The 27,797-nt window shown below is 42.0% G+C and overlaps 2 protein-coding genes and 1 long non-coding RNA gene across 4 annotated transcripts; 2 read left to right on the top strand and 1 right to left on the bottom strand.

The window, feature by feature from the left end:
• Window positions 1-166: 166 nt before the first annotated feature.
• Window positions 167-22,331, bottom strand: LOC138979693 (elongation factor 1-alpha 2). The gene is made up of 7 exons (XM_070352424.1): window positions 22,209-22,331; window positions 21,175-21,339; window positions 19,432-19,611; window positions 12,362-12,529; window positions 2,832-3,111; window positions 2,251-2,507; window positions 167-827 (listed from the first exon to the last, which is right to left on the bottom strand). The coding sequence occupies exons 2-7, from the start codon at window positions 21,316-21,318 to the stop codon at window positions 480-482; spliced, it is 1,377 nt and encodes a 458-aa protein (XP_070208525.1). The 5' UTR covers window positions 21,319-21,339; window positions 22,209-22,331; the 3' UTR covers window positions 167-479.
• On the top strand, window positions 13,671-17,931 carry LOC138979698 (uncharacterized). 2 transcript variants are annotated; one of them, XR_011460098.1, is made up of 4 exons: window positions 13,671-13,912; window positions 14,254-14,438; window positions 15,232-15,322; window positions 16,329-17,931. It is a non-coding gene; the product is annotated as an uncharacterized lncRNA (long non-coding RNA). The 2 variants fall into 2 exon arrangements; XR_011460097.1 differs by lacking the exon at window positions 13,671-13,912 and having other exon boundaries at window positions 14,033-14,438.
• On the top strand, window positions 22,285-27,797 carry LOC138979697 (small ribosomal subunit protein uS14m-like). The gene is made up of 3 exons (XM_070352433.1): window positions 22,285-22,432; window positions 27,146-27,361; window positions 27,496-27,797. Exons 2-3 carry the CDS (start codon window positions 27,161-27,163, stop codon window positions 27,676-27,678), a joined length of 384 nt encoding a protein of 127 aa, XP_070208534.1. The 5' UTR covers window positions 22,285-22,432; window positions 27,146-27,160; the 3' UTR covers window positions 27,679-27,797.

The following is a 27,797-nucleotide window of genomic DNA, read 5'->3' as shown; positions in this document are numbered from 1 at the left end:
ATTATTCTACACTACAGTTATGCCTCCTAGTGCAAATTTAAAATCATGGATAAGCCTGCGAACATGGATGTTTTCCAACATCCAGTCATCTACCAATACCGCATTGACGAAAAATAGGCATATCCCAACCTGCAGCCACACCAAAGATTGCAACACAAGACATGAATGGCTGAACTGAACTTCTTTTATTTTTGCCCTTTTTGTACACATAAACATAAAATCATTCATCAGCGCCTGCTAATTTCAAATTAAGCTCTTTTCCTTCGGAATTCTTTCCTGTGTAACTTTGACTGCAAGAGCCATACTGACAAAGAAATTAAAATGCAACGAGTCTGTCGCTGTATGGGTAGAAAGCCTAAAGAAGGATCATAGAATGGTACAGATGGGCAAGAGCTATTAGCCTTGCAAGGGCAACCAGCAACACTTAACCAGTTCAGAGTGACCGCAGTGGACTTGGGTGACAAGGGTTCCTGTAAACTTCACTTCTTCTTGGCAGCAGACTTGGTGACTTTGCCGGCGAGTTCGTTCTTCTCGACGGACTTGATCACGCCCACGGCGACGGTCTGCTTCATGTCACGCACGGCGAAGCGCCCCAGAGGGGGGTAGGCAGAGAAGGCCTCCACGCACATGGGCTTGCTGGGGATGAGGTCCACCATGGCAGCGTCTCCAGACTTGACGGTCTTGGGGTTATCTTCCAGCTTCTTGCCGGAACGCCTGTCGCACTTCTCCCTGATCTCGGCGAACTTGCAGGCGATGTGAGCGGTGTGGCAATCCAGCACCGGCGCGTAACCAGCCTTGATCTCTCCGGGGTGGTTCAGGATGATAACCTGCAATCAACGCAACACTTGACTTCAGTTCTCATGTACAGTGGAACCTCCCGTAACGACCCCCTCCTTTTGCCGACTTTCTCGGCAGGGATGCTTTTCACACTGCACCAAAACCTCCCAAGAATGACGCCCTCCTTTTTCTGACGACCGACCTGCCAACTTAGGGTCAATAACGACTTTGACCTTTTAACCAGTGAGTGTCAAAGTTCGTAATTACGCAGCATACGCGGAACACACACGCTATTAGTCATGCATCAAGAGTCAGGGGTGGTATATGTAGTCAGTAGTGCGTGCAAGTCCAGTGGCCCACGGCTGTCATCTTATCTACTGCTGTCACAATTGAATGAATGCCCTCAAAGAAAGGGTGGGGGGAATTGACAACTCAACAATTAATTGCTGTGCACGTATTCACATCAATGACCCATACTTGCCAATGAACAAGTTTTACCCACGGGACCGTCTCCTTTGATGTCCGAGAGGAAACTTCCTGTCCCAGGTTACAGACACTTATCCATATGCACATCAAATGGGAACTTGGACAACGGACACAACTTTCCAACACTGAACTGCCCAACAGTTGCCACCCCTGTGAACAAGAAGGGCAAAGCCCATACGACTCACATGCTTGACCTTGACCTTTACATGACCTTGACCTTCAGTGTCAAGGTCAAATAACTAAACCTAGCAATGACATACACTAAGAACTGCTTTACACATTTTTCCTACCAAAAAAATACATGTGACCTTGACCCAAGGTCATCCAGTCATGCAACACAAAGCTGTTAATTCAAGACATAGGAAGTACAATGATCTTCCATAGTTCAGGGTCAAGGTCACTTCAAAATATGTATACAATCCAACTTTAAAGGACCCTTGCGACCTTGAAGCAAGGTCAACCAAACTGGTGTCCGAAAATAGGGCTTACATTGCCCTGTATAGCATACATAGCTAAGGTTGCCATTCTCAATAAGTTCAGAAAAAAATGCGAAAATGTGAAAAATGGTCGTTTTTAAGACAACGATTACGGCCCCTGTGACCTTGAACTTGAAGTGAGGTCAAGTTGCCGCACTCCCTGAACAGTCTACACAAAGTCGCATGCACAGCCACTCTCACAGCACCGGAACGTACGCGCTGATGCAAGCATTATCACTAAGAAAGAGCTGTCCCGTAAAACTTAAAATCGACAATGTCAAGATGATGCTCGATGTGGAAACTGTACTTAAAAAAACAAGGTCGGTCGGGATACCGTAAACAGACTTTGGGGGGGGGGGGCTGGGGGCCCAAGCAACAGAAAGAACTCTCCTGTCAAAGTTTCAAGCAACCAACTTAAAATCGACACTTGTCAAGACAGTGCAGCTTGATGTGGAAACTGCATTCCAATTTATTTCAGGACAGCAAACAAAATCATCGCCACAAGCCTCACCTGAGCGTAGAAGGATTTGCACTCCTTGGGGGGATCGTTCTTGCTGTCTCCACACACGTTGCCACGACGGACGTCTTTGACGGAGATGTTCTTGACGTTGAACCCGACGTTGTCGCCGGGGAGAGCCTCGGTCAGGGCCTCGTGGTGCATCTCCACTGACTTGACCTCAGTGGTGACGGGGTTGGGGGCGAAGGTCACCACCATACCGGGCTTGATGATGCCGGTCTCAACACGACCCACGGGCACTGTGCCGATACCTGAAAGATACACTTTTAAGTATGAGCTGCCTTGTTCCAGGTTCTCCGCACAAGAGAAAGAAACCCAACCTCAAGGAGGAAATCTAAAACCATCTGACCTAAGAGTCTGCAATATTTATTTCTTAATAAAACATCCAGACGCAATATTTACAAACCACCTTCAGTTCAAAATAAAACCCCTCCATCAACCTAAAAGGACATTCAAAAAAAAATCAACTGCTGAAGTACGAGTGAAAAGGGAATTGATTGAAAGAAATTTGAGAATTCCCACGACACAGTGTGACAAGCGGAGTACAGATGGAAGCTGGAATGATAGAAACGTACCACCGATCTTGTATACGTCCTGCAGGGGCAGACGCAGGGCCTTGTCGGTGGGGCGGGTCGGGGGCAGGATGGCGTCGAGAGCCGAGATCAGGGTCTTGCCTGAAGCGTTGCCCTCCTTGCGTTCCACGGCCCAGCCCTTGAACCACTTCATGTTGTCGCTCTCCTCCAACATGTTGTCGCCGTTCCAGCCGGAGATGGGCACGAAGGGTACGGTCTTGGGGTTGTACCCGATCTTCTTGATGTAGCTGGACACCTCCTTCTCAATTTCCTTGAAGCGAGCCTGGAGGAGGAAAAAGTTTTACGATCTAGTACTCTTCTGGCAAAAATCCTACAAATGCACCCAACGAAGACTATTGCAGGGCTTACACAAAAAAAGGTGAAAAATCAGAGGGAAGCCCATGTAGCTTGTGGAGACAAAAAAAAAAAAAAAAAAAAAAGCCTCTCCTGGGGCCAAAAATGTTAAATTATACACATTTTGCCTTCAACCATCCAAACATTTTTTTTTATAATACTTTAACCGGAAAGGTGTTAGCCCGTTCACCTCTCGATAGCTATAATACCTCGATATACAAAATCAATACTCTGACAAGGGGAATAGTCACTGAGCAAACTGGATGGCAGCCAAATAAACAAGAAGGGCAAAGCCCATACGACTCACATGCTTGACCTAAACCTAGCAATGACATCATACACTAAGAACTGCTTTACACATTTTTCCTACCAAAATACATGTGACCTTGACCTTAAGGTCATCCAAGGTCATGCAACACAAAGCTGTTAATTCAAGACATAGGAAGTACAATGGTGCTTATTGGCTCTTTCTACCATGAGATATGGTCACTTTTAGTGGTTCACTACCTTATTTTGGTCACATTTCATAAGGGTCAAAGTGACCTTGACCTTGATCATATGTGACCAAATGTGTCTCATGATGAAAGCATAACATGTGCCCCACATAATTTTTAAGTTTGAAACAGTTATCTTCCATAGTTCAGGGTCAAGGTCACTTCAAAATATGTATACAATCCAACTTTGAAGAGCTCCTGTGACCTTGACCTTGAAGCAAGGTAAACCAAACTGGTATCAAAAGATGGGGCTTACTTTGCCCTATATATCATATATAGGCGAGGTATTCAATCTCAAAAACTTCAGAGAAAATGGGAAAAATGTGAAAAATAGCTGTTTTTTAGACAACATTTATGGCCCCTGCGACCTTGACCTTGAAGCAAGGTCAAGATGCTATGTATGTTTTTTGGGGCCTTGTCATCATACACCATCTTGCCAAATTAGGTACTGATAGACTGAATAGTGTCCAAGAAATATCCAACGTTAAAGTTTTCCGGACGGACGGACGACTCGGGTGAGTACATAGACTCACTTTTGCTTCGCATGTGAGTCAAAAACGCTCGCGCTGGACCCGAGTACTCTTCCGACTGGCTGGCTCCCCCAGTATGAAAGTTTAAGACCAAGTGATTGCTCTGTGAATTACAGGCATTCCCGTTGCTATATAAATACATTGAATGCGAGCCGAGGATGTGCGTGGTGACTGGCCTTTCTCTTTTATTTGATCACAGTGAAAAATATACTGCCGACCCTCTTCATAACTTAATATAAATGTTTGGAATGCCTGTGTTGTGAATGTTGGTTTCTGACCAGAAATGCAGATCTCTGGCCGATTCATAGATTCAACCTACAAACTGCGACCTCATCTGTGATCAGATGGCCAACTTACTTACTTACTGCCTTTCACGCCTGGTGGCGTGTAGGGCAGCGACAAAGGACCCCAGATGGCCAAGCAATGCGTGAAATCTTTTATTCTAAAGCCTTATGGCTCGTTTCGACAAGCATTAAACGGATGAAATTAACCACATGCAGTTTATTCTTCAGAAAAATGCACACAAAAAAAAATGGGTTGGGTTCGGTGATTTGTACATAAACGTCTTCCTCACGATAGATTCGCTGATTTGTCTTATGAAGCCGTCATCAACACGAACAGTACAATGATTGCAGAAGCAAACTCTGTACCTACACGACCGAGACTGATTATTTCACAGCTGCAATGTGAATAGAGAACATAAGACGTTTTGGGTAAGCTTACTCACGTCAGGTCTTCACTGACAAGCTAGGAACAGACGGAAAATTCCGAACAAAAGTAAATGACGCCAAAGTCTCTTTCGTTTTGCGTGTAACTATGACGTCTTTTTGTGACGACAGTATCCGCTGGCTGGCTGGCGGTTGAGGCTTCGTCTTCAGCTCTAACACGCACGCAGACAGTCAGGTCTAATCTCCGGGTCCCCACTGGTTTTTAGAAACAAAATTCCATGACTTTTCCATGACTAGATCCACAGGTCGCCATTTCCGAACACGCAAACTTTTTACGTCTTGTCACTGCCAGTTTTGACACTGGCTTGCTTTGCACTGAATTTGAGTCAGTTTCTACGCAGTGTCTCTTCGACAAGCATTTGCTACGCAGTCAGATTATCGGCAAGGACTGGGTGGCCGAGTGGTAACGCACTTGCGCTCGGAAGCGAGAGGTTGCGAGTTCGACCCTGGGTCAGGGCGTTAGCAATTTTCTCCCCCCTTTACTAACCTAGGTGGTGGATTCAAGTGCTAGTCTTTCGGATGGAGACGAAAAACCGAGGTCCCTTCGTGTACACTACATTGGGGTGTGCACGTTAAAGATCCCACGATTGACAAAAGGGACTTTCCTGGCAAAATTGTATAGGCATAGATAAAAATGTTCACCAAAATACCCGTGTGACTTGGAATTATAGGCCGTGAAAAGTAGGATATGCGCCGAAATGGCTGCGATCTGCTGGCCAATGTGAATGCGTGATGTATTGTGTAAAAAAAATTCCATCTCACACGGCATAAGTAAACCCCTGCGCCTTGAATATGTGCGCGATATAATTTGCATAAGGCCAAAAAAAAAAAAAATGCTTTGGTTACGGTTTCCCGACCGACCCTAACTTTTTGGGCCGACCCTAAACTTTTTTTTTGGTCCTAAAGCTAAAAATAAAATGAACCAAACACATGTATACACAAAAAAAAACCACACACACACACAAAAACCCACCGAAAACGACAACACCACGGCACAGAGAAAACATCGATCGCCGGCGAGCAGACAACAAGCCCGACAAGGGACACCACTCCGCTTTTTACAACTCCCATATCCAAGGGAAGTCAGTCTCGTGCGTTCGTTCGTTGCGCGAACGTAAAAAGATGTCGTCTGCATTTGCAATCGTGTATTCGGAAAGTGCGTTCATATCGAACAAACACGACTGATAAGTCGGTACTCGAAGAGTGCAACCTTGGTGGACATTTTTCATGATTTTCATCCAACTTTGGACGGCAAACTGTTCGGGATAAAATGTGTTGGGTCGACGAAAATAAGTGCCGAGCCCGAAGACTCTTTCGAATCAGTCCAGACTGCGTTCTTCTTCTTCTTCTTCAGCGTTCCAGAATTTTCAGGTTACGTGTGAGCTCGTTTGCCCATTTGGGTTCCCCACACTATACTCTGAGAGCATAGTCAGCTTCACTCCGATTTCGTTGAGTAGGCATGCTGGGTATTTTCGTGTTTCCATAACCCACCGAACTCTGACATGGATTACAGGATCTTTTCCGTGCGCACTTGGTCTTGTGCTTGCGTGTACACACGAAGGGGGTTAAGTCACTGGCAGGTCTGCACATACGTTGACCTAGGAGATCGGAAAAATCTCCACTCTTAACCCACCAGGCGGCAGCGACCGGGATTCGAACTCCCGACCTCTCGATTACGAGGCCGACGTCTTACCACCACGCCACTGCGCCCGTCCAGACTGCGTTCAAGACTGTGTTCACTAGTGGCACTATACAGTTTAAAGGGTATGTCCAGTTTTCTTTTCTTAACATGAAAAAGTAATTAATATCTGTGGTTCCAAATACACCAATATGAAAATACCTCGAATATCCTGCATACACAAATATTTTTATCATTTCAAGAGGGACCAACCAAAACAAAAACAAAAAAACAAAAAAAGTTTAATCGACCTACCTACCCTATTTTTTTTGGCCATGAAACCGTAACCAAAGCATTTTTTTTTTTTTGGCCTAAAATAAAAATAAAATAAATCCCTGCGCTTAGAACTGTACCCAAAGAATACGCACGATATAAGCCTCATATTGATTGATTATGTTTGCTGGTCCTGTCATTTCACTAAACTGGACCAGCCACTGTTTGTATTCATCTGCACTTACTGTGACTACAGGCGGAAGGTATCGTCCACTGGACTACTATCACAGAAAGACTACTCTTTCTGTGATAGTAGTCCAGTGGACGATACCTTCCGCCTGTGCTGTGACTTGACGAACTGTCATTTTTTTCACCGCGATACAGTTCATTGCGAAGATCTTCCTCGGTAATTCGTTTCAATTCCGCATACTTTTTGTTGTCAAGAAACAACTCGAAAGAAAGTTTAAAACTCATCATCCTCCATCTTGCTTGTCGAAGCGCCAAAGTACTTATCGATGCAAAAACAAAAGCAGAAAACTTGACGAAACCGACTCAAACGCAGCGCGGACGACACAAGATAACGGAAGGAAGCGAGCCTCGCTTTGGCTCAAGTGCCGTTAAAATACCGTTATTCTCGTATGCAAATTATACGAACGAGAAGTTGGTCATACGAACAAGCCTTGTGCTGGCGACGCAAATCGCTGCTGGCTGGCAAAGGGGGGATGGCTGGGCAACGAAAATCGCCGCTGGCGTGCTAAAGGTTAAAAAAATTCTTTCTTATTTTTGTTAACCCTTTGCCTCCCGCATTCCGAGAGCCTGTTGCTTATCTATTTCCCAGTGCAAGGGGAGTAACTCCGTACAAGGCACCCGGTTACCAACTTTAAACAAGAAGAGCAAACGCTCGATCGAGTCACTTTCGCAGTTCTGAATATTATATGAGGCATCAGATGGACAGGAAGAAATTGCTATTCACAACACAATACAGATGTAAATAATTTGATGTAAAGAATAATCCTATAAAGTTTGAATCAAATCCGATGAATAGTTTCAGAGATATGATATTTCAATTTTTTTCCTTCAAGACATACCTGTGACCTTGAAAAAGGTCAAAGTGTAGAGGTCACTGGGAGTCACGTTCACATAAAATTTGAGCCCGGTCACTTTTATAGTTTCCGAGAAAAGCCCAACGTTAAGTTGTGTGTTGCCGAACAGAAAAGGCTAGTTATCTCCCTTGTTTTTCTGATAACGTTCGTAAAAGGCTACAGATGTAAATACTTTGATGTAAAGAATAATCCTACAAAGTTTCAATCACATCCGATGAACTTTGTCAAAGATATAAAATGTCTAATTTTTCCTTTGACGCTGACCTGTGACCTTGAAAAAGGTCAAAGGTCAACGAAACCATCGTTAAAGTGTAGAGGTCATTGGAGGTCACGACTAAACAAAATATGAGCCGGATCGCTTTGATAGTTTCCGAGAAAAGTCCAACGTTAAGGTGGTGTCTACGGACGGACGGCCGGCCGGACAGACTAACACTGACCGATTACATAGAGTCACTTTTTCTCAAGTGACTCAAAAATCATATAAAAATAACTACTGTTCACATTTTAATGTAGTTTGGATCTAAAAATTGCTGAAAGATTTAACTTCTTTAAAATGAAACACCAGGAGAGTTTTACCTTAATCTACAGCTTGAAAAAAAAATGATAAAGTTGACTGATGCAAAAAATCCACGTTTTCAGAATATATTCTAGTCCCCTTCTCTTGCTTTTTTAGGCACAAAAATGTTCCAAGTGGCAAAACTGTAAATTATACACAACTGCTAGTCAGTCAGCAACATCATTTGATAAAAATAACAGTTATTATAATGGTGCTAGGTGTTTTTTCAGGACCAGTTTGTATTACGTTACACAATGCTCATTTCGAAAGTATAAGTGATATGACATTCTGTTATTAGAGTTAATAAAAACTATACAAAACTTAGCGTTGTTGGCTTGCTAATTTTGTCAGTCACTAAAATTAACAGAAGATGCACATAAGAGACAAAGTAGTTAGTGGATGGACTGAGCCAGGTGCTGGTGGAACTCTGCGAAACATTCTCCTTTGCACAAGTGAAGATCGCAGATGACACACCCAAAGACAGTTTCGGGGACCGACAGGTGTCACACCAACATCGAACTTTTTTGGCTGGACAGGAGTAGTTCTATCACTCCACCTTGTTGTCAGTTCATTACGATTCTGTTTTGACAGCCGTTTTTTTTTTCGACGAGGATTTGGAGCAGCAAGAACAGGTAAAATTATATCACTGTCACCACTATCACCATGGTTATCACTATCACGATCACTGTCACTCGATTCAAATTCCCTCAGAAGCTGTTCATCGTTCACAACAACATCTAGGTCAATGTCACTTTCGTCCTTGTTAATTTCGTCCAAAGAAAACCCCTCAAAACCACCTTCACTATCACTCTCGCCCATGATGGCACGCCAAAAGTCGCCATTGCTAAGATTCTCCATTTTGGCCACACAAAAAATTGACAAACTTTAAAAAATCACAAAAATCGAACCACTTTTACAGGGCCTCACATCCACGTCGGACATATGAGGATATTTTTTTCAAATGTCCCATACGTTTTTCATGCAGGCGGACAAATGTCCTATTGTTTTTGTCACAAAGTGGTCAATGTCCGATTATTCTATCATTTGATCCGGACATCGTCAGTACTTCTCAATTTACAGTAGTTTGAATGCTAATTTATCGATGTACATGTATTGCGAAGCGATGTGTAGCAGACGAAATTAGACACTTTGTGCCTCTAGTACCAAAGAGTTTCCAAGGCTCGCAACTCGGAATGCTCGAAGCCAGTTGAGAGTTGCCTCCCTTCGCGCTTTCCCCGAAAATAACAAACATGCCGCCTAAACGAAAACTGATCCCAGAAAGGGGACAGAAGAAATTACACTTCAAGTCCCTTCCCTCATCATCTGTCAGTAGCACGGAAACTGAGCTTCCTCCAGCCCCAGAGCAGTTAGAGCCTGATCGCCCAGGTGAGAATGTCGATCGCGATAGTCAAACATCGGAGCCGAAGAAAGACACTACCCCCTCCCTCACCCCCACGCGTAACTTCGTCTCAAGCTTGATGCGTGTGTACCTGGAGGGGCCAAAGGATGACATTCACAAGTCACAGTGGGTGGTGAAGGTTGTTGAAAAGTGGACATCCACGAGGAAGCGAATGCTCTTCAGCAAAAGAAAGGAACCAACACAGTAGTTGAAGTTCAGAGACAGAAACACTGCACTGACTCGATGTAATTTATTTTATATTTTCTGTTACCTTTTTGCCAAGAAAAGTATTTTTGTTCTTTTACCCTCGTGCCAAGAAACTAGTCAAGTTTAATTATATTTACGTTTTGTTACGAGAAAAAAATGTCCTATTGATTTGGTTTTGTTCAGGACAAATGTCCTATCACTTTTACATTGGCCAGGACATTTGTCCTATGCTACCTCTCATGGATGTGAGGCCCTGCTTTTAGTTTTGCCATGCAGTTTTCACAGGAAAACACCTTACTTCCTCCGGAAACGGAAGTGCGTATTAGCGGTATTGAATGATGGGATAGGTCAAAGCGAAACCGAAAGTAAGCGACCTAGTGTTTAGCGGCCGCTATCGGGCGTTACGGGAACTATAAAAGGCTCATTTTGCGGGCGCTAGCGGGCGCTGCGGGAGGCATTGGGTTAAATTCCATGACTTGGATTGGATAAGATTTACAGTCCAGTGAGGTTACCCTCATGGAAATTCGGGCTGCTTTCTCCCCGGGGAAAGCGAGCTGCCATACATACGGCGCTACCCATATATTTTTTTTCCTGCATGCGTGTATTCATGTTTCCTGAGACTTAATGCCGTGTGAGATGGAATTTTTTTTACTTTATTCCAAGTCCCACGGGTATTTGATGGACATTTTTATCTATGCCTATACAATTTTGCCAGGAAAGACCCTTTTGTCAATCGTGGGATCTTTAACGTGCAGACCCCAATGTAGTGTACACGAAGGGACCTCGGTTTTTCGTCTCATCCGAAAGACTAGCACTTGAACCCACCACCTAGGTTAGGAAAGGGGGGAGAAAATTGCGGCCTGACCCAGGCCTGAACACGCAACCTCTCGCTTCCGAACGCAAGTGCGTTACCACTCGGCCACCCAGTCCGTTCATGACTTGAATTGAAATTCCATGACTTTCCAGGCCTGGAAAATTAAAAATCAAATTCCATGACTTTCCAGGTTTTCCATGACCTGTACGAAACCTGTAATCTGCACCAGCGGTGTTGGAAGGTTTTGATTTAGAAACACTTGAATGTTACTTCGACGAGATAAACAAACCAAAAGTCAAAAGTGTGCCACAAATTCGGAAAATATTCTTTCAAAAAGGCACTGTATAAACCATCAACATCACTGAGAAAACCAGTTCCCTCCCCTGTGGAACATTAAGGGTGGACTTTCCCACAACCTGACCTACAAAAATCCTCTGTGTGCGTGCGATGATGCGGGAAATAACTAGCGCGCTGGCTGGCTGTTCTATCAGGCTGCGTGTTGCCCTGCCGGTGTGAATTCCTCTCACCGTGTTGCCCTGCCGGTGTGAATTCCTCTCACCGCCAAGTCGTTTTTGTGGTTTATTTCGCATTTAGGTCCCAGGAAACATTACACACAAATACACCCAAACAAGGGAAATGAAAAATAGTCATCTATAAATGATTATTCTCAATCGAGAAACAAAGTGATGAGGATATGGGTTTGAATAGTTGTCCCCTGACGAGGCTACCTTTCAGTTTCCCCAGAACACCTCTATAAAATCACAAAGAAGCTATCCTAGCAATTTGAAACTGTAAATATTGCCGAAAAGTACTATAATTGGGAGAGGTACTTAGGGATCTCTGGGCTGCCTACTGCATTTGCTGGGTTTGGCAGACCCTTGATATTTTACCCCCTATGAAGTTTTGATACAATCAATCGGACCTATGATCAAGTCAGTGTATCAACTTTTGAACGAACTGCGCCCAGTAGTTTCCCAGCAATAAGCTGTTAAGTGGAGAAAGACACACAGACACGCGTGAGGTATTGAATCTCAAAAACTTCAGAGAAAATGGGAAAAATGTGAAAAATAGCTGTTTTTTAGGCAACATTTATGGCCCCTGCGACCTTGACCTTGAAGCAAGGTCAAGATGCTATGTATGTTTTTTGGGGCCTTGTCATCATACACCATCTTGCCAAATTTGGTACTGATAGACTGAATAGTGTCCAAGAAATATCCAACGTTAAAGTTTTCCGGACGGACGTCCGGACGGACACGGACGGACGGACGACTCGGGTGAGTACATAGACTCACTTTTGCTTCGCATGTGAGTCAAAAAACAGAGCACAGACAAAGCCGACAAATCAGGCAGGGGCAGCATCCAGAAGGGACCCTCGTTAAGTTAACCCCCTTGCAAGACGTCCCAACCAAGGCAATACACTGCATGGGGCTCAATGCTGAAGCTAACCAAGCACTCACCTCGCTGTATTTAGGTTCGGTGCTGTCCATCTTGTTGACGCCGATGATGAGCTGCTTGACACCCAAGGTGTAGGCAAGCAGTGCGTGCTCGCGGGTCTGGCCCTCCTTGGAGATACCAGCCTCAAACTCGCCAGTACCAGCCGCCACGATCAGCACCGCACAGTCAGCCTAAAAATTCACAATATTTGTTACACTTCGTCACACGTACACGATCATAAGGAGTAATATTGACACAACTAAATAAAAATTAAGCAAAAATTTACCAAGGCAACTACTAGGCCAACCAAATTACAAACACTTTCACCCCTAAACCTAATTCAGGAGTTCCGTTTACTAGTGCGCCTGATGCCAACAGCACATAAAATCTTCATATCAAAATCCCACACACCATCATGTACATATTTCACAAGTTCAATTTTCGGAATTAGCAAAGCGAAAGTGTGTGCCAAGCTGACTAATGCGCTGTGAGCGGTTAAATCAGTAGTGCATTTTATGCAACCCAACAGGCAGTGATCGCGCTAGGTATTTTTCAAACCGGTATGACGTCATGAGCTGGCTACAAGGCTCTCACGAAAATCGGTAAGCTTGCCAAGGCAACCAGTAAAAGACAAACGTGTTTTTTTGCAGTCTTCACAAAACATGAGAAAGTTCTCCCCCTCCCCCTCTGTCCGCAACCACAGAAACTCTTTGCACCTTTTTTCTTGAAATCGTTTGACAGTGGAAGATGCCGATGTTGGTTTCTTTGCCGCCGCTTGAGACTCGGGCTCTGCAGATGTAGATCTACTAGGCCGTGAAGTACTTTCACTTTCAGTTCCTTCATTCAAAGGCCTTTTCTCACCTCTTGGGGGTAGAAAAGACAGTAAAGATCGTTGCTTCTTCATCGCAATCGACTCGCCTCACAATAATCAACTGTATGTAGACAAAGATCTAAGCTGGTGTGAGTACGTGATTTCCCGGTATGATGCTATGTCGGCTATAGTTAGACGCCGTCCCTTAGGCAAAAAAAAAAAATTGTCTGTTTCTGGTAACATGGCTAAAAAAAAATAGGGTCGGTAGGTCGGCTTTTTTTTTTCTTTTTTTTTTTCCCCCAAATGTAGACCAATAAAACTAACTTTAAAAATCGCGCAAAGAGACTGGATTCACTATACATAGAGACAAGACACTCAACACATTTACAAATCGTCAGCGGACTTTCGTTTTCACACGTTTTTGTTGTTCATTTTCTCACCCTGTCCTTATACCACCAAAAAAAAAATAAAACAAGAGGCGAAGCCTTCAAGGCTCACGTAAGAAATCGACAAACAGTAACACAAACCAAACACTGTACAAAAGGAAGACGTGGAACTTGCGAAGAAAATGCGAAAAAGTGTTTGTGGGTTATCGTCCCTAGTCACATGCTGGCGGCGAAAACAAAATGGCGGATCGCGTAGGTACCGATCGTGTGCGAGGTGGTGGTAAATAATTGTGCTCGGCTTTTTGTTGCAAGAACGCCCGTTACAAACAGAGCTGCTTCGGGAAAACTTTCCACAAGTTCCCTACAGAAGAAAAAAGGTGGGTTGTGCAGTGATTATTTCATCAGGTTTACTTTCTTCAGAATGAGAATGCAATGGCTCGAGTCAACTCACTCAGTAGACTACAGCGTCAGCGAGTACTTACGACTGTGAAGTCAGTACAAAACAACAGTTTACACTTGATGACAAACCCGTGGGCATATTTGCCGAAACCTTTATCAAACCTTGCTTACGGGAAAACTACAGTACAAAGGTACATCACTCATCCGTTTTGCGTTCAGGCAGAGCGTTAGATTTAGACTGAAGATCTGATTTAGCTTTCTTTGTCTTTCCTTTTTGCTTAGTTTAACAATAACATTGTTGTTTTTATTGTCAAACTAGGTGCAGAATATGGATGCAATTCACAAGGCGAGAGGACTTTGAAAAGCTGCAGCCAGCTGCTGTTCAAGGTCTCAAGCTTTGTATTGATCACTTTGAGGCCAACCAGTAAAACAATCCTGCAGAGAGGATCACTTGTGTGGAATGCTGTCCCGACATTGTTTGCAGTGCCCAATCCACCACCGAAGGTTATTTATTTATTGGTTTTAGGTTTTTGCAAACCAAAGAAGCACACTATTAAATGCAGGTTGAGTAATGACAAGTTTGAGGCTGATGTAAGAATTGAAAACAACAGCATTGTTCCCATCAAATAATGCCTGTTTGCATTTAGCGCAAAAAAATGATAAGGCCAACAAAAAAAAGTTACTTATTTTGGATCGACGTCCTGATTATGATGATATGATGAACTTATTTTGCAAAAAAACAGCCCCAAATGGCAAAAAAGGTATAGGGTCGGCGTCAACAACAAAAAAGTTGTATGTTTCTGGTCACCTGACCCTACCTATGTTTTCCCGACGACCCTAGACATTTTTTTTTTTTTTTGCATTTTCAAAAATAAAAGGGGTATTCAAAAATCAATTGTTTTCCTGTTTTTCAACAAAATAGTTTAAAAGATGGTTTAAAAAAAAAAGGTTAGAAAAAAAATCTCCACCTTTAGTCATGTTAGGTCACAAAAAAGTCTGTTTAAGGTAACATAGGCCCCCCAAAAATAGCGTCGGTAGGTCGGCTTTTTAGTTTTGTATTTTAGCCATCTGAATATTTTAATTTTATTTTTTAATGCCCCCAAAAAGTCTAGGGCCGGTGGGAAAAAAATAGGGTCGGTCCGGATACCGTAAACAGATTATTTTTTGTTTTGCCTTACCAGAAACATACACTTTTTGTGTGTGGCCTAAGACCAATGCCATGAAATTGGGAGAAATGTTTCATTGTGACTGGGTGTTGGTTGTGAGTTTGTCAGTTAAAGAGCTGTGCAATTTGCAGGTTGCTAGTGGGAGGAAGCCACCATCGCAAAGGGTAGCTACAAATGAAGCCAGCACCGACCTGTCGCCTGATACACAAATTGTTCAACCAGGTAAGAGATTTTTAACCATGAAGAACACCCTGACATCAAAAAATGTTTAAACCCATCCATTACATAGTTGATAATCGCTGTATAGGGTGACGGGCGCTGGGGCGGGGTGGTAAGACGTCGGTCTATTAACTCGGAAGGTCGAGGGTTCGAATCCCGGTCGCGGCCGCCTGGTGGGTTAAGTGTGGAGATGTTTCCGATCTCCCAGGTCAACTTATGTGCAGACCTGCTAGTGACTTATCCCCCTTCATGTGTACACGCAAGCACAAGACCAAATACGCACGAAAAAGATCCTGTAATCCATGTCAGAGTTCGGTGGGTTTTAGAAACACAAAAATACCCCGCATGCTTCCTCCGAAAGCGGCGTATGGCTGCCTAAATGGCGGGGTAAAAACGGTCATACACATAAAATTCCACTTGTGCAAATAAATGAGTGCACGTGGGAGTTTCAGCCCACGAACGCAGAAGAAGAAGAAGCTGTATAGGGCGGATGCATGGATGGATGAAATTGTACCTGTAGTTCCCACACGTAAAGATGGGAAACATATCCTGTTAGAGGCATGGTTTGACAAGAAACAATTAAGTGGCTCTATTCCCATCTCCCCCCCCCCCCCCCCCCCTTTCCCCGTCGCGATATAAGCTTCGTGGTTGAAAACGACGTTAAACACCAAATAAAGAAAGAAAGAAAGAGGCATGGTGTGTGAGGAGTTTACCTGGTACTGTTGTCCTAATCAATCAATCAATCAATCAATATAAAGCTTATATAGCGCGTATTCCGTGGGTACAGTTCTAATGGCCTCACCCATTCAGTACCAAACAAGGTCAATTCCATCATTGTTCCACATCGAATCCATAGTTGCTAATACACTTCATTTCTGGCCTGCCTTCCTACGCTATTGTTTATTTTCATTTTGTGATTGAATTACACATGTTTTAATTTCTTCCAGGTTGTAACTTGTTATGGTTATGTTATTTTATGTGTGTTTTGTGTGTGTGTTTTCTTTTTTAGATGACATTCAGGCGATCCTGGAGGACATAGGATGTAAAGCATCAAAGTCGTCATCCTCCCCATCCCCTCGTGAAGCGGAACTTCGGCAGAAGGTCAACAAACTGAGGAGCAAGGTTTTCCGATTAGAAAAGAAAACGATGGAACCCCGTGTAAAACGAGCGAGTAAATTAGCCAAGCCTCCCAAGAAAGACTTTGTAATAGAACAGTTGTCTCATATATTATCAGGCGAGGCGAGCTATTTTGCCATTTATGCCTGTTACATATTTACCGGTTATCTGCTGCTGTGTCCATTCCTGGCAGAGACGGAACGCATGTTACCAAGGAGCCGAAGGAGAGTCGATGAGATGAGAGAATGTGATTAACAATTGCCAACTCTCTCCGTACAAAGAGGGTCCAAAATTGTATCAAAATATAGATCGTAGGGAATTCAAAATAAAAAAAAAGAGACAAAACATGTACTTCGGCTCATAGAGCCTTCTTTAATTTTTGACTCAAAAGTCCATGCTCCGAGAGTCCTTTTTTTAATTTTGAATTGCCTACCATCTATATTTTTATACATTTTCAAAAAGATTCAACAGTCACCTTCCGTTATTCTTGAACTTGGCTATCCCAGCCTTACCTCAACATTCGATATTCCTGTGATACTTTTGACGTAAAATCAATTTTTACTGTAAAACACTTCGGCAAGAGGATTGGTCCAAGCAAACAAATAATAAACTTGTAAGATTTTTCCTGATATTTCCGATCAATTGCCTATGGTTTTATTTAGCTAAAAGATTCAAACGTCACACCTATGACCCATGGCTATTTTTAAGGGGAGAGTAGCATCCCTGGTGTGTTGTTTTTGATGTACCTTTTGGTCTGTTTACAGTAACATAGGCACACAAAAAGAGGGTCGGTAGGTCGGCTTTTCTTAATTTTTTTTTTATAACCATCTTTTTAAATTATTTTGCAAAAAAACAGGAACAAAATTGATTTTTTTTCTTTTTCTTTTTCTCCAAATGCCAAAAAAAAGGTCTAGGGTTGGCGGGGAAAAAATAATAGGGTTGGTCGGGATACCGTAAACAGACTATTTTGCTTTGTTTTGCCTAAGCAATGACTAACAAACTTTCTTTAGGGTCTGACATTGTATATACTATACAACTTTTTGGGGTATTAACTAAATACATGTATACAGTTTTTGATTCCTTTTATACTTTTTCACAAATTACCCCCCCCCCCCTTTTTTTTTGTAGTCTGCCCTGGGGGCGGGAGGTCTCCTAATTTCGGTTTCTAGGGTCATCTTATGCTTCCCCATGAGCTGAGAACTTAATTTAAAATGGGCCACGATTTTTTTATTTGTATTTTGTAAATGTGCCTTTGTCCAGTCACATGATTTCACTTTGTACTTAAAAACTTGGCACTGTCATCATTTTATTGCTATTTATTGTTCAGTTGTTCAGTATTTATTGCTATTGGGCATCAGTTGTTCAGTTGCCCTCTTTCGAATGAGCCATGCATGCATTATGGATGTGTTTAGCGAATGGGGATACCTCAAGCAATGTAAAAAAAAGAAACAATGTGAAGCAAACATATAGCACCAAATAAAATAACCGAATCAGAATGGAAACTTCTTCAGTGTATGTGTGTGTGTGTGTGTGTGTGTGTGTGTGTGTGTGTGTGTGTGTGTGTGTGTGTTTGCTGTTTTAAATACCGAAAATGTGAAAATAAAGCAAGTCACAACATGAGAAAGATCGACTGTACTAGTCATAACAAAGCAGGAGACAGTCTGGTCAGCATGCAGCAAAGGGGAATAACTCATATTTAGCCATTCTCATTTCTAAGCATGCCCAATGAGGAAGTTATCCTTCTTCCCATTGTAGTTTCTTTGCACAAACTCAATCACTCCGTCACACATACACACACACACACACACACACACACACACAGTAAGCATAGGTGAAACTATGCAAGAAAGCGAGACCCTGGATCTGCCAAGAAGTCTCGGCCCGCTCACAATAACAATGACCGAGACTTTCAGTAATTCCTTTGCGTGACGTCTAACCCTCTTACGTCATAATGTGACGTCTTCAAATAGTTTCTATCACACACGTCGAACACTTTTGACCGAGACTGACGTAATCCATAGACTCGGAAATGTTAAAGTTTCTACCACAGACATACACACATACATACATACATACGCACGCACAGACAGACAAAGTTTATCATCGCATAGGCTACACTTACGTGAGCCAAAAATTGGAGTTTGGAAAAAAAAAGTTTAGGGTCGGCGCCGAAATTTAGGGTCGGTCGGGTGACCAGAAACAGACAATTTTTTTTTTGTGGCCCTATTGTCTTTCAGTTTCTCATAAACTGAAAGATTTTACGATGGACCGGGAACCGAAAGAAATGGCGCGAAAAATATGATGTCTGATGTCTGTGTGTGTAGATCTTTTTCTCGGCGACAAGAAAGATTTCTTCGCTCCCTGACCACCTACATTGCTCAAATAATCTGCTAGCAAATACTTTAGATCTGGCACAATCGTACTGAAAGACATTTCGGAGCTGCCTCCTTGTTATTTTTGACGTCATGTTTGACACCTTGACATCAAGTGTCATCAATGGAGACATAATCGCAACATTGTAGCGCTGTCACAACAAGCCATCCAAATCTCTCTCTCTCTCTCTCTCTCTCTCTCTCTCTCTCTCTCGTACTGACAAACGATTTTTGTAATTACTACTTTTTTTTTTACCGGTCAAACCAAATAACAATCGGTACGTCTGACCGACATCCACTTTTTTGTCCGGTATTGGCGAATCTTAACCGGTAAAATACCGGAAATTACCGGTAAACGCGAACTTTCTTCCCTCGCTCGTCTTTGAAAAAATATGCCGACCATTGATCCATTTTAGTTGACACTTAGCCTGCTGAGAGTTAAGTTATACTACTACCGGGTCAACCCTGATGTCCCATCAGAATTTGTTTGAGGGGTGCTATTATCCCATTGTCCTCTTCTTCCAATTATATGCTAAACCCTGTTACAAGGAACGTAACTTCAACCCTTACCACCAACAGAATAACATCACTAACCAATGACTGCACCATACAACAGAAACTCACCTGGGAAGTACCAGTGATCATGTTCTTGATGAAATCACGATGACCAGGGGCGTCAATGATGGTGACGTAGTACTTCTCAGTCTCGAATTTCCAGAGAGCGATATCGATGGTGATACCACGTTCACGCTCGGCCTTGAGCTTGTCCAAAACCCAGGCATACTTGAAGGAACCCTTGCCCATCTGGAAACAAAAGGAAATTTCAAATGTATGTTTGGTTAACTTACTAAAAAAAAAATCATTTTAATTGGAATCAATTTTTTGATGACCAAACAAGTCAATAAAAATGTTTCAACCCGTACACTGGTGCAATTCTGTAACACATGTTACATAGCCACTGGTGAATTAACAGAAAAATATAGAAAAACAGTCATAGGTTTTCGCATCCATGGGAGGTATTCGGAACCGACCAAACAGACTGAGCCAGTAGCGCGACATATGTCGACAGTATACGTACAACCAGCCTAAGGGTTTAACTTGCAATCCCACAGACCAGTCTTTGACTAGACCAGAATTTCAACATGGGTGATCAGAATTGAAAATAAGGAAAATGAGGCCGGGGTCCAGGGGCCGCCCAGGCCATGGTAAGGTGCATGGGCAACGCCCTGCTTGGGGGCCCAGGGAGGCGAAGCCCCCCGGAAGAAAACAAAAAATCAGGCCTCGTCTGGTATCTCAAACACACACATTTGCACAGTAAACAATGGAAACAAATGCCAAGCTGTAGTCCGATAATACACGCGCTCAGTGAACAGGCATGGGAATTGAATAATGTAAAAAAGGCGGAAAATTTATAACTGAAGACGCGTCAAGTCGACGGCGCGAAGCGCTTAGCCTTACTAGGGGGGTCCGGGGGCATGCCCCCCCGGAAAAAATTTTCTCAAAAGAACCCAGATGCAATCTGGTGTCATCTGAGCTCCAAGTTTGCCATTAAATTCTGTTTTTAGAATCAGAGTTTTTAGTACAAAAATGTACCAATTTTTGCTTTTTTGAAGAAAAAATTATATACATGTATTATATGGTTTAAATTTGTAAAAAAAATTGATCTGTTGAGACAAACAGGAAAATGTAACTTGTAACTGACACAATCTGTGCAATCTGGTTTACTTTCAAACATAAAAGTTCAATAACTGAGGCGGGCGGTAGCAGTGCGTGAACAAAGTACGGAAAGTTTTCGCGGGATTTTGAGCAAAGGCCAAAGTAACCGGTGCTTTTTTTGTGTGCCTCCCCCCCCCCCCCCCCCCCCTTTATTTTTTCGGCGGACACTTTTGCATTTTCGGTGGAACAAAAAAAAAATTCGGCGGAAATCCGCCGTTCGGCGGACAATTCCCATGCCTGAGTGAAACAAAGACTAAGCGATGTTAGAGAAAATACGGATCGGATCGCCGGCAAATTTTTTATTATTTTTTTTTATTTTTAAAATAAGGAATTCCTTATGACCAATTTCATTTGGCGGATTTCCGCCTTAAGGCGGAAAAGTTTCACCCATGATTTCAAGATAAAAAAAAAATGGTTATCTGAGAGAACTTGGGAAGTAAAGACTCTGGTCCAGTAGTGTTGCTCAAATGCTCACCACATACACCTTAATGTCTAGATCCACAATCTAGGTGGAGACACATTGCTCGCTACAAACACTAACATCCATAAAATAAAAGTTGCTTTCAAGCAGCTGCGTCACGCCCCTATGTGCACGATTGAGCCTTGTTGAACATGAAATAACCAAATGGTACAGGTTAGGTATCAGCTTACCTCCTGAGCTTCTTTCTCGAACTTCTCGATGGTACGTTTGTCGATGCCACCGCACTTGTAGATCAAGTGCCCAGTGGTGGTAGATTTACCGGAGTCCACATGGCCAATGACCACGATGTTGATGTGAATCTTCTGCTTACCCATGTTGCTAGTTTATGTCAGGAGCTGAAAGAGAAAGTCAATGCGTGAGCACATATGAACACATGTAATGCGAGACCCAATAATGGAATAAATCGTCAAAGGAAACTAACTGAACCCAGACAAAAGGCCCGAGAACAACGATATGACATCAACATGCAGCAGACAAGACTAACACAGACAGGGAATGTACAAGATCCAATATGGCGACCACCACGTGTGTTGCACAACACCTCCCTCATGAAAAAAAAATGCAAAGACAGGTATGCAATTACTTCTACACCCGCCACACATGCAACCCAGTTGACTCAATATTGCGACCGATAAAACCCGAGTCATTGTCCTATACATAGGTTTGGTCATAATCGCCGTAAACGTAAATATCCTTCGCAGAAATTCTCAAAAAATGTTCGAAAAAACAATGTTTTTGCATACAAGAGTAATATCTTAAAGAAATTTGGATCGGAAAGTACAGAATGTGCCCAAGCTTCCCACTAACCCATTGTTCAGTTTCGCCTTGAATAGGCTACCAGACGTTCAACACAGCAAGAAAAAGGCAACGACGAAATCTAAGGTAATCATGTTCAAAATGCTCTCTTAAACCGTGGAACCAAAAGATTTGTTTTCATGTATATCATAATAGGCTGTCATAGCGTTTATCATGCGTGGGCACAAGGTTTTTCATGAAAACGTGGCATGGCGACACCGGCGGCTGTGTCCGGCAACAGTACAAATTTCAGGTTGAGATTTTTCGGCATCAAGTCGTACCGAGTAACAAAAAGATTCATTAAAATATATTCTGTAACTATTCTACTATCAAGATCCAACTTTAGAAATGAGCGATGACCAAAACTTTTAGAAATATTCTATGGATAGAAAGCCAAGCCGACCCATACCTCCGAAGCTGCTCGTGTAGACCGTAGAAAAGGAAAGAACCAGGATGGTCACGTGACTATATAAAGATTGCCTAGAGGGGTACCCCTATGACATCATGTTCCAATATGGCTTCCAGGAACTTCCGCTCATGCGCCATGCACAATTTCCACTTTCGAAGATCACGTTGATGATTAAGACTGTACGGTCAAGGAAAGTTTAGGTTGGTCACCAAGATCATACAAAGGTGCGTTCATAAAAATCATGCTATCACAGAAAACGATGAACTGTCCGTATATTCAATATATTTCGTTTGTGCAATCCTTTTCTTTTGGGTTCTGCCGATCGTGTTAAGGGGAAGGTCGTGTGTACGTGTACTTGCATTTACTGATTTAGTTGTTAGGAAAGTCAAAAAGCGGACATCGTTAGGAGTGTCAAGGTACAAAAGCCGCCTCCACGTTACAGTGTGTGGACTTTCTTATGTCATTTCACTCCCTGACTCAGACACTGTGAGCAAGGATTGCGAACAAGGCGACTTGTATGTCATGATGAAGTACTCAAACGCAAATGTTCAACTATAATTTTAAGGCCAAAAAAAAAAATAGGTGTGGTTACGGTACGGTAACATAGCCCAAACAAATAGGGTAGGTAGGTAGGCAATCACTTTTTTTTTTAAAACTTTTTTTTCTAATGTGTACAAATTAAACCTACTTGACAGGGAAATAAGTGTGCGACACGGGCGCTTTCGCTTTCATTGCGTTTTTTGAACTCGTTTTTTTTGACAAATGTAATAAAAAGTTATAGGATCGGCCCCTAAAAATAGGGTAGGTCGGGTTACCGTAACCACACCTATTTTTTTTTTTAGGCCTAAGACACTTTATATATATCTAGTTGTCAAAAGCGGATTATATACAGACGAAAGACAGAACATTTAGACCACTATGTTGATAACAATTAACGTTCAAATTATCACAAGTAGCAGATGTAGTTACTTTGTGAGTGGAGGGGGGATTTTTCAGTACTTATACATGTATTTTAGTTGTGCATCTCACTATCTGCTACCATAGCTGGATATTCATTTGGTCCTTTCTGTATCAGTCTCACATTTTATTTAAGGGGGTAAAAGGTAGTGTAAAAAAAATAGCATTAGAAGATCCAGGCAGTGTCAGCAAAACATGAACACTTAAGCCACAGGAATAGCTTACAGAAGACTATTTAAAGGTCCTTGTCTACATTTTTATACTGAAATCGCCATTTGACCATTCTTTCTTTATTTGGTGTTTAACGTCGTTTTCAACCACGAAGGTTATATCGCGACGGGGAAAGGGGGGGGGGGGGGGGGGGGGAGATGGGATAGAGCCACTTGTCAATTGTTTCTTGTTCACAAAAGCACTAATCAAAAATTTGCTCCAGGGGCTTGCAACGTAGTACAATATATTACCTTACTGGGAGAATGCAAGTTTCAAGTACAAAGGACTTAACATTTCTTACTACTGCTTGACTAAAATCTTTACAAACATTGACTATATTCTATACAAGAAACACTTAACAAGGGTAAAAGGAGAAACAGAATCCGTTAGTCGCCTCTTACGACATGCTGGGGAGCATCGAGTAAATTCTTCCCCCTAACCCGCGGGGGGTATTTGACCATTAAAATGCAGAGTCTATTATCTACAAATAATACACCCCCTTTCGATCAGGAAAGACGAAGCCAGTGTAGCCGTTTGAAAATTCATTGTAGTATTCTAGCGTAGTACTCATAGTAGGATATCCTTATTTGGAAAATGCCAAGCGCAAAACTCCTCTCAAATCCCGTCGTGAGTTTAAAAAAAAGCGTGGACAGCGCTCCAGTGTCAAACTGTTGCTGCACTTGTGTGGGCGTGGCTATAAGCATAGTGACATGAATTGATTGGTCAGGATTTTTAGGCAAAGCACCTGTTTTCAGCAAACAAAACAAAATATTGGAAGCGTGAGTCACGCTACCCAAAAATAATTTTTTTTACATATATTTTTTGTTCTATAACTTTTTTCCCCATGGTTCATTCATCATCTGACATAACTTTTAAGCTAACCGTAAGGTTATTGAAAAAAAGCAAACATGTAGATGACCACCTTTAAGATGACAGGTAGACAAAATGTGCACTTTGTACTAACCAAATCAACGCATGCATGTCCTGAGATGTCATTTTATTTAGCATGGGCAGTGAGAAAACCATTGTTCCCAGGACCTATTCTTTGGTCATTTACACATACTTTGAGTTGATGCATTATTTTGACATGGGGCATTATTTTGACATGGGTCAGGACATTGACCCATACACAATATTTTGTATCTAGGTCCATATTGTGGAATGGTGCTAGTGATACCAAGGACTAGCGACACGTTTCGGGCCACTTAAGCGATTTTGCCAAAGAAAGCTTACTGTTGGAAAAGCACCATTACTAAATCGATATTACTGTGCAGACCTCTTTCTCAGATTTAAAAAAAAAAAAAGTAGGGTTCCACTATACATTGCTTATTCTTTCTTTAGGCCTAAAAAAAAATAGGTGTGGTTACGGTAACCCGACCTACCCTATTTTTAGGGGCAGATCCTATAACTTTTTATTACATTTGTCAAAAAAACCAAAAAAAACAAGTCACGTAAGGCGAAAATACAACATTTAGTCAAGTAGCTGTCGAACTCACAGAATGAAACTGAACGCAATGCAACGCAGCAAGACCGTATACTCGTAGCATCGTCAGTCCACCGCTCATGGCAAAGGCAGTGAAATTGACAAGAAGAGCGGGGTAGTAGTTGCGCTGAGAAGGATAGCACGCTTTTTATATTTAGTCAAGTTTTGACTAAATATTTTAACATCGAGGGGGAATCGAAACGAGGGTCGTGGTGTATGTGCGTCTGTCTGTCTGTGTGTGTGTGTAGAGCGATTCAGACTAAACTACTGGACCGATCTTTATGAAATTTGACATGAGAGTTCCTGGGTATGAAATCCCCATACGTTTTTTTCATTTTTTGGATACATGTCTTTGATGACGTCATATCCGGCTTTTCGTGAAAGTTGAGGCGGCACTGTCACGCCCTCATTTTTCAACCAAATTGGTTGAAATTTTGGTCAAGTAATCTTCGACGAAGCCCGGACTTCGGTATTGCATTTCAGCTTGGTGGCTTAAAAATTAATTAATGACTTTGGTCATTAAAAATCTGAAAATTGTAAAAAAAAATTAAAATTTATAAAACGATCCAAATTTACGTTTATCTTATTCTCCATCATTTGCTGATTCCAAAAACATATAAATAAGTTATATTCGGATTAAAAACAAGCTCTGAAAATTAAATATATAAAAATTATTATCAAAATTAAATTGTCCAAATCAATTTAAAAACACTTTCATCTTATTCCTTGTCGGTTCCTGATTCCAAAAACATATAAATATGATATGTTTGGATTAAAAACACGCTCAGAAAGTTAAAACAAAGAGAGGTACAGAAAAGCGTGCTATCCTTCTTAGCGCAACTACTACCCCGCTCTTCTTGTCAATTTCACTGCCTTTGCCATGAGCGGTGGACTGACGATGCTACGAGTATACGGTCTTGCTGAAAAATGGCATTGCGTTCAGTTTCATTCTGTGAGTTCGACAGCTACTTGACAAAATATTGTATTTTCGCCTTACGCGACTTGTTTGTACCTCTCTTCGTTTTAACTTTCTGAGCGTGTTTTCAATCCAAACATATATCTATATGTTTTTGGAATCAGGAACAGGGGCTCACATCCATGAGAGGTGGCATAGGACAAATGTTCTGGACAATGCAAAAGTGATAGGACATTTGTCCTGAACAAAAATAAATCAATAGGACATTTTTTTTCCCCCAACAAAACGTAAATCAAAACGTTAAAAAACGCGAATGGGAGCAACTGTCAACCGGCTTGGAGCATTCAGAGTTGCGACCCTTGGAAGCCCTTCTCTATATAAAAAGCACATAAAGTCTCAAAACATCGATGAAATAGCAAATCAAACTACTGTAAATTGGAAAGTACTGACAATGTCGATCTGGATTAAATGACAATGACCACTTTGTGACAAAAACAATAGGACATATGTCCTCTTGCATGAAAAATGTATAGGACATTTGGAAATAATATCCGTGTATGTCCGATGTGGATGTGAGCCCCTGCAGGAACCGACAAGGAATAAGATGAAAGTGTTTTTAAATTGATTTTGAACATTTAATTTTGATCATAATTTTTATATTTTTAATTTTCAGAGCTTGTTTTTAATCCAAATATAACATATTTATGTTTTTTGAATCAGAAAATGATGGAGAATAAGATGAATGTAAATTTGGATCGTTTTATAAAAATTTTTTTTTTTTTTTTTTTACAATTTTCAGATTTTTAATGACCAAAGTCATTAATTAATTTTTAAGCCACCAAGCTGAAATACAATACCGAAGTCCGAGCTTCGTCGGAGATTACTTGACCAAAATTTCAACCAATTTGGTTGAAAAATGAGAGCGTGACAGTGCCGCCTCAACTTTCACGAAAAGCCGGATATGACGTCATCAAAGACATTTATAAAAAAAATGAAAAAAACGTCTGAGGATATCATACCCAGGAACTCTCATGTCAAATTTCATAAAGATCGGTCCAGTAGTTTAGTCTAAATCGCTCTACACACACACACAGACAGACAGACACACACATACACCATGACCCTCGTCTCGATTCCCCCCTCTATGTTAAAACATTTAGTCAAAACTTGACTAAATGTAAAAACGAGTGCAGAAAACGCAATGAAAGCGAAATCGCCCGAGTCGCACACTTATTTACCTGTCAAGTAGGTTTAATTTGAACACATTAGAAAAAAAAGTTTTAAAAAAAAAAGTGATTGCCTACCTTCCTACCCTATTTTTTTTTGGCTATGTTACCGTAACCACACCTATATTTTTTTTTTGCCTTACAGTTAAGAGCAGGAAAAATGGCTGGCTCACTGCTGGGGCGCACACTTCAGTCACTGCTGAGGGTTAACAGTCAACTGCAGATGACAGTGAGGACCCATTATGTGGACTGGCGGATGTTGCGTGATGTTAAGCGACGACGCTTAGTCAAAGACCTCAACGTGTATAGACAGCGCTACAATGCCGTCCGCAAGAACACCATTCTGCCTGCAGAACTTCAGGTGGGTGTAGTATGACTGTTACTGTGGAACCCCCCGAAAATGGAGGTAAATTTACTACGGCTGTGACAAAAAAGTCTAAGAAAACGGTCTTAAAAGGGTAGCACACTGATGTTCCCCCTTACTTTGTCCCACAGGAGATGGCACACACGGAGGTGGCGGCCATGCCGAGGGACAGTAACTACGTTCGCCTGCGATGCCGATGTGTTCTAACCTCAAGACCGCGCGGTGTGTTGGAGAAATGGAAACTCAGTCGCATCATGTGGCGACACTTTGCTGACTACAATCAGATGTCAGGAATCAAGCGTGCATGCTGGTAGTGAAAATTGTGCCCGAGAGTTTGTGCTGAGTTGGCCAAGACAGCTGAATATAAGAGATGTGTTCGTGAGTGTTTGAACTGTGCTTGTTGGTTGTGTGAAATAAAAAGTAGTGAGATCAA

This window comes from Littorina saxatilis, linkage group LG11, assembly GCF_037325665.1.
Source record: "Littorina saxatilis isolate snail1 linkage group LG11, US_GU_Lsax_2.0, whole genome shotgun sequence".
Classification (NCBI taxonomy): domain Eukaryota; kingdom Metazoa; phylum Mollusca; class Gastropoda; order Littorinimorpha; family Littorinidae; genus Littorina; species Littorina saxatilis.
The sequence above is the reverse complement of the archived record's forward strand: the minus strand, read 5'-3'. Positions and strand labels throughout refer to the sequence as shown.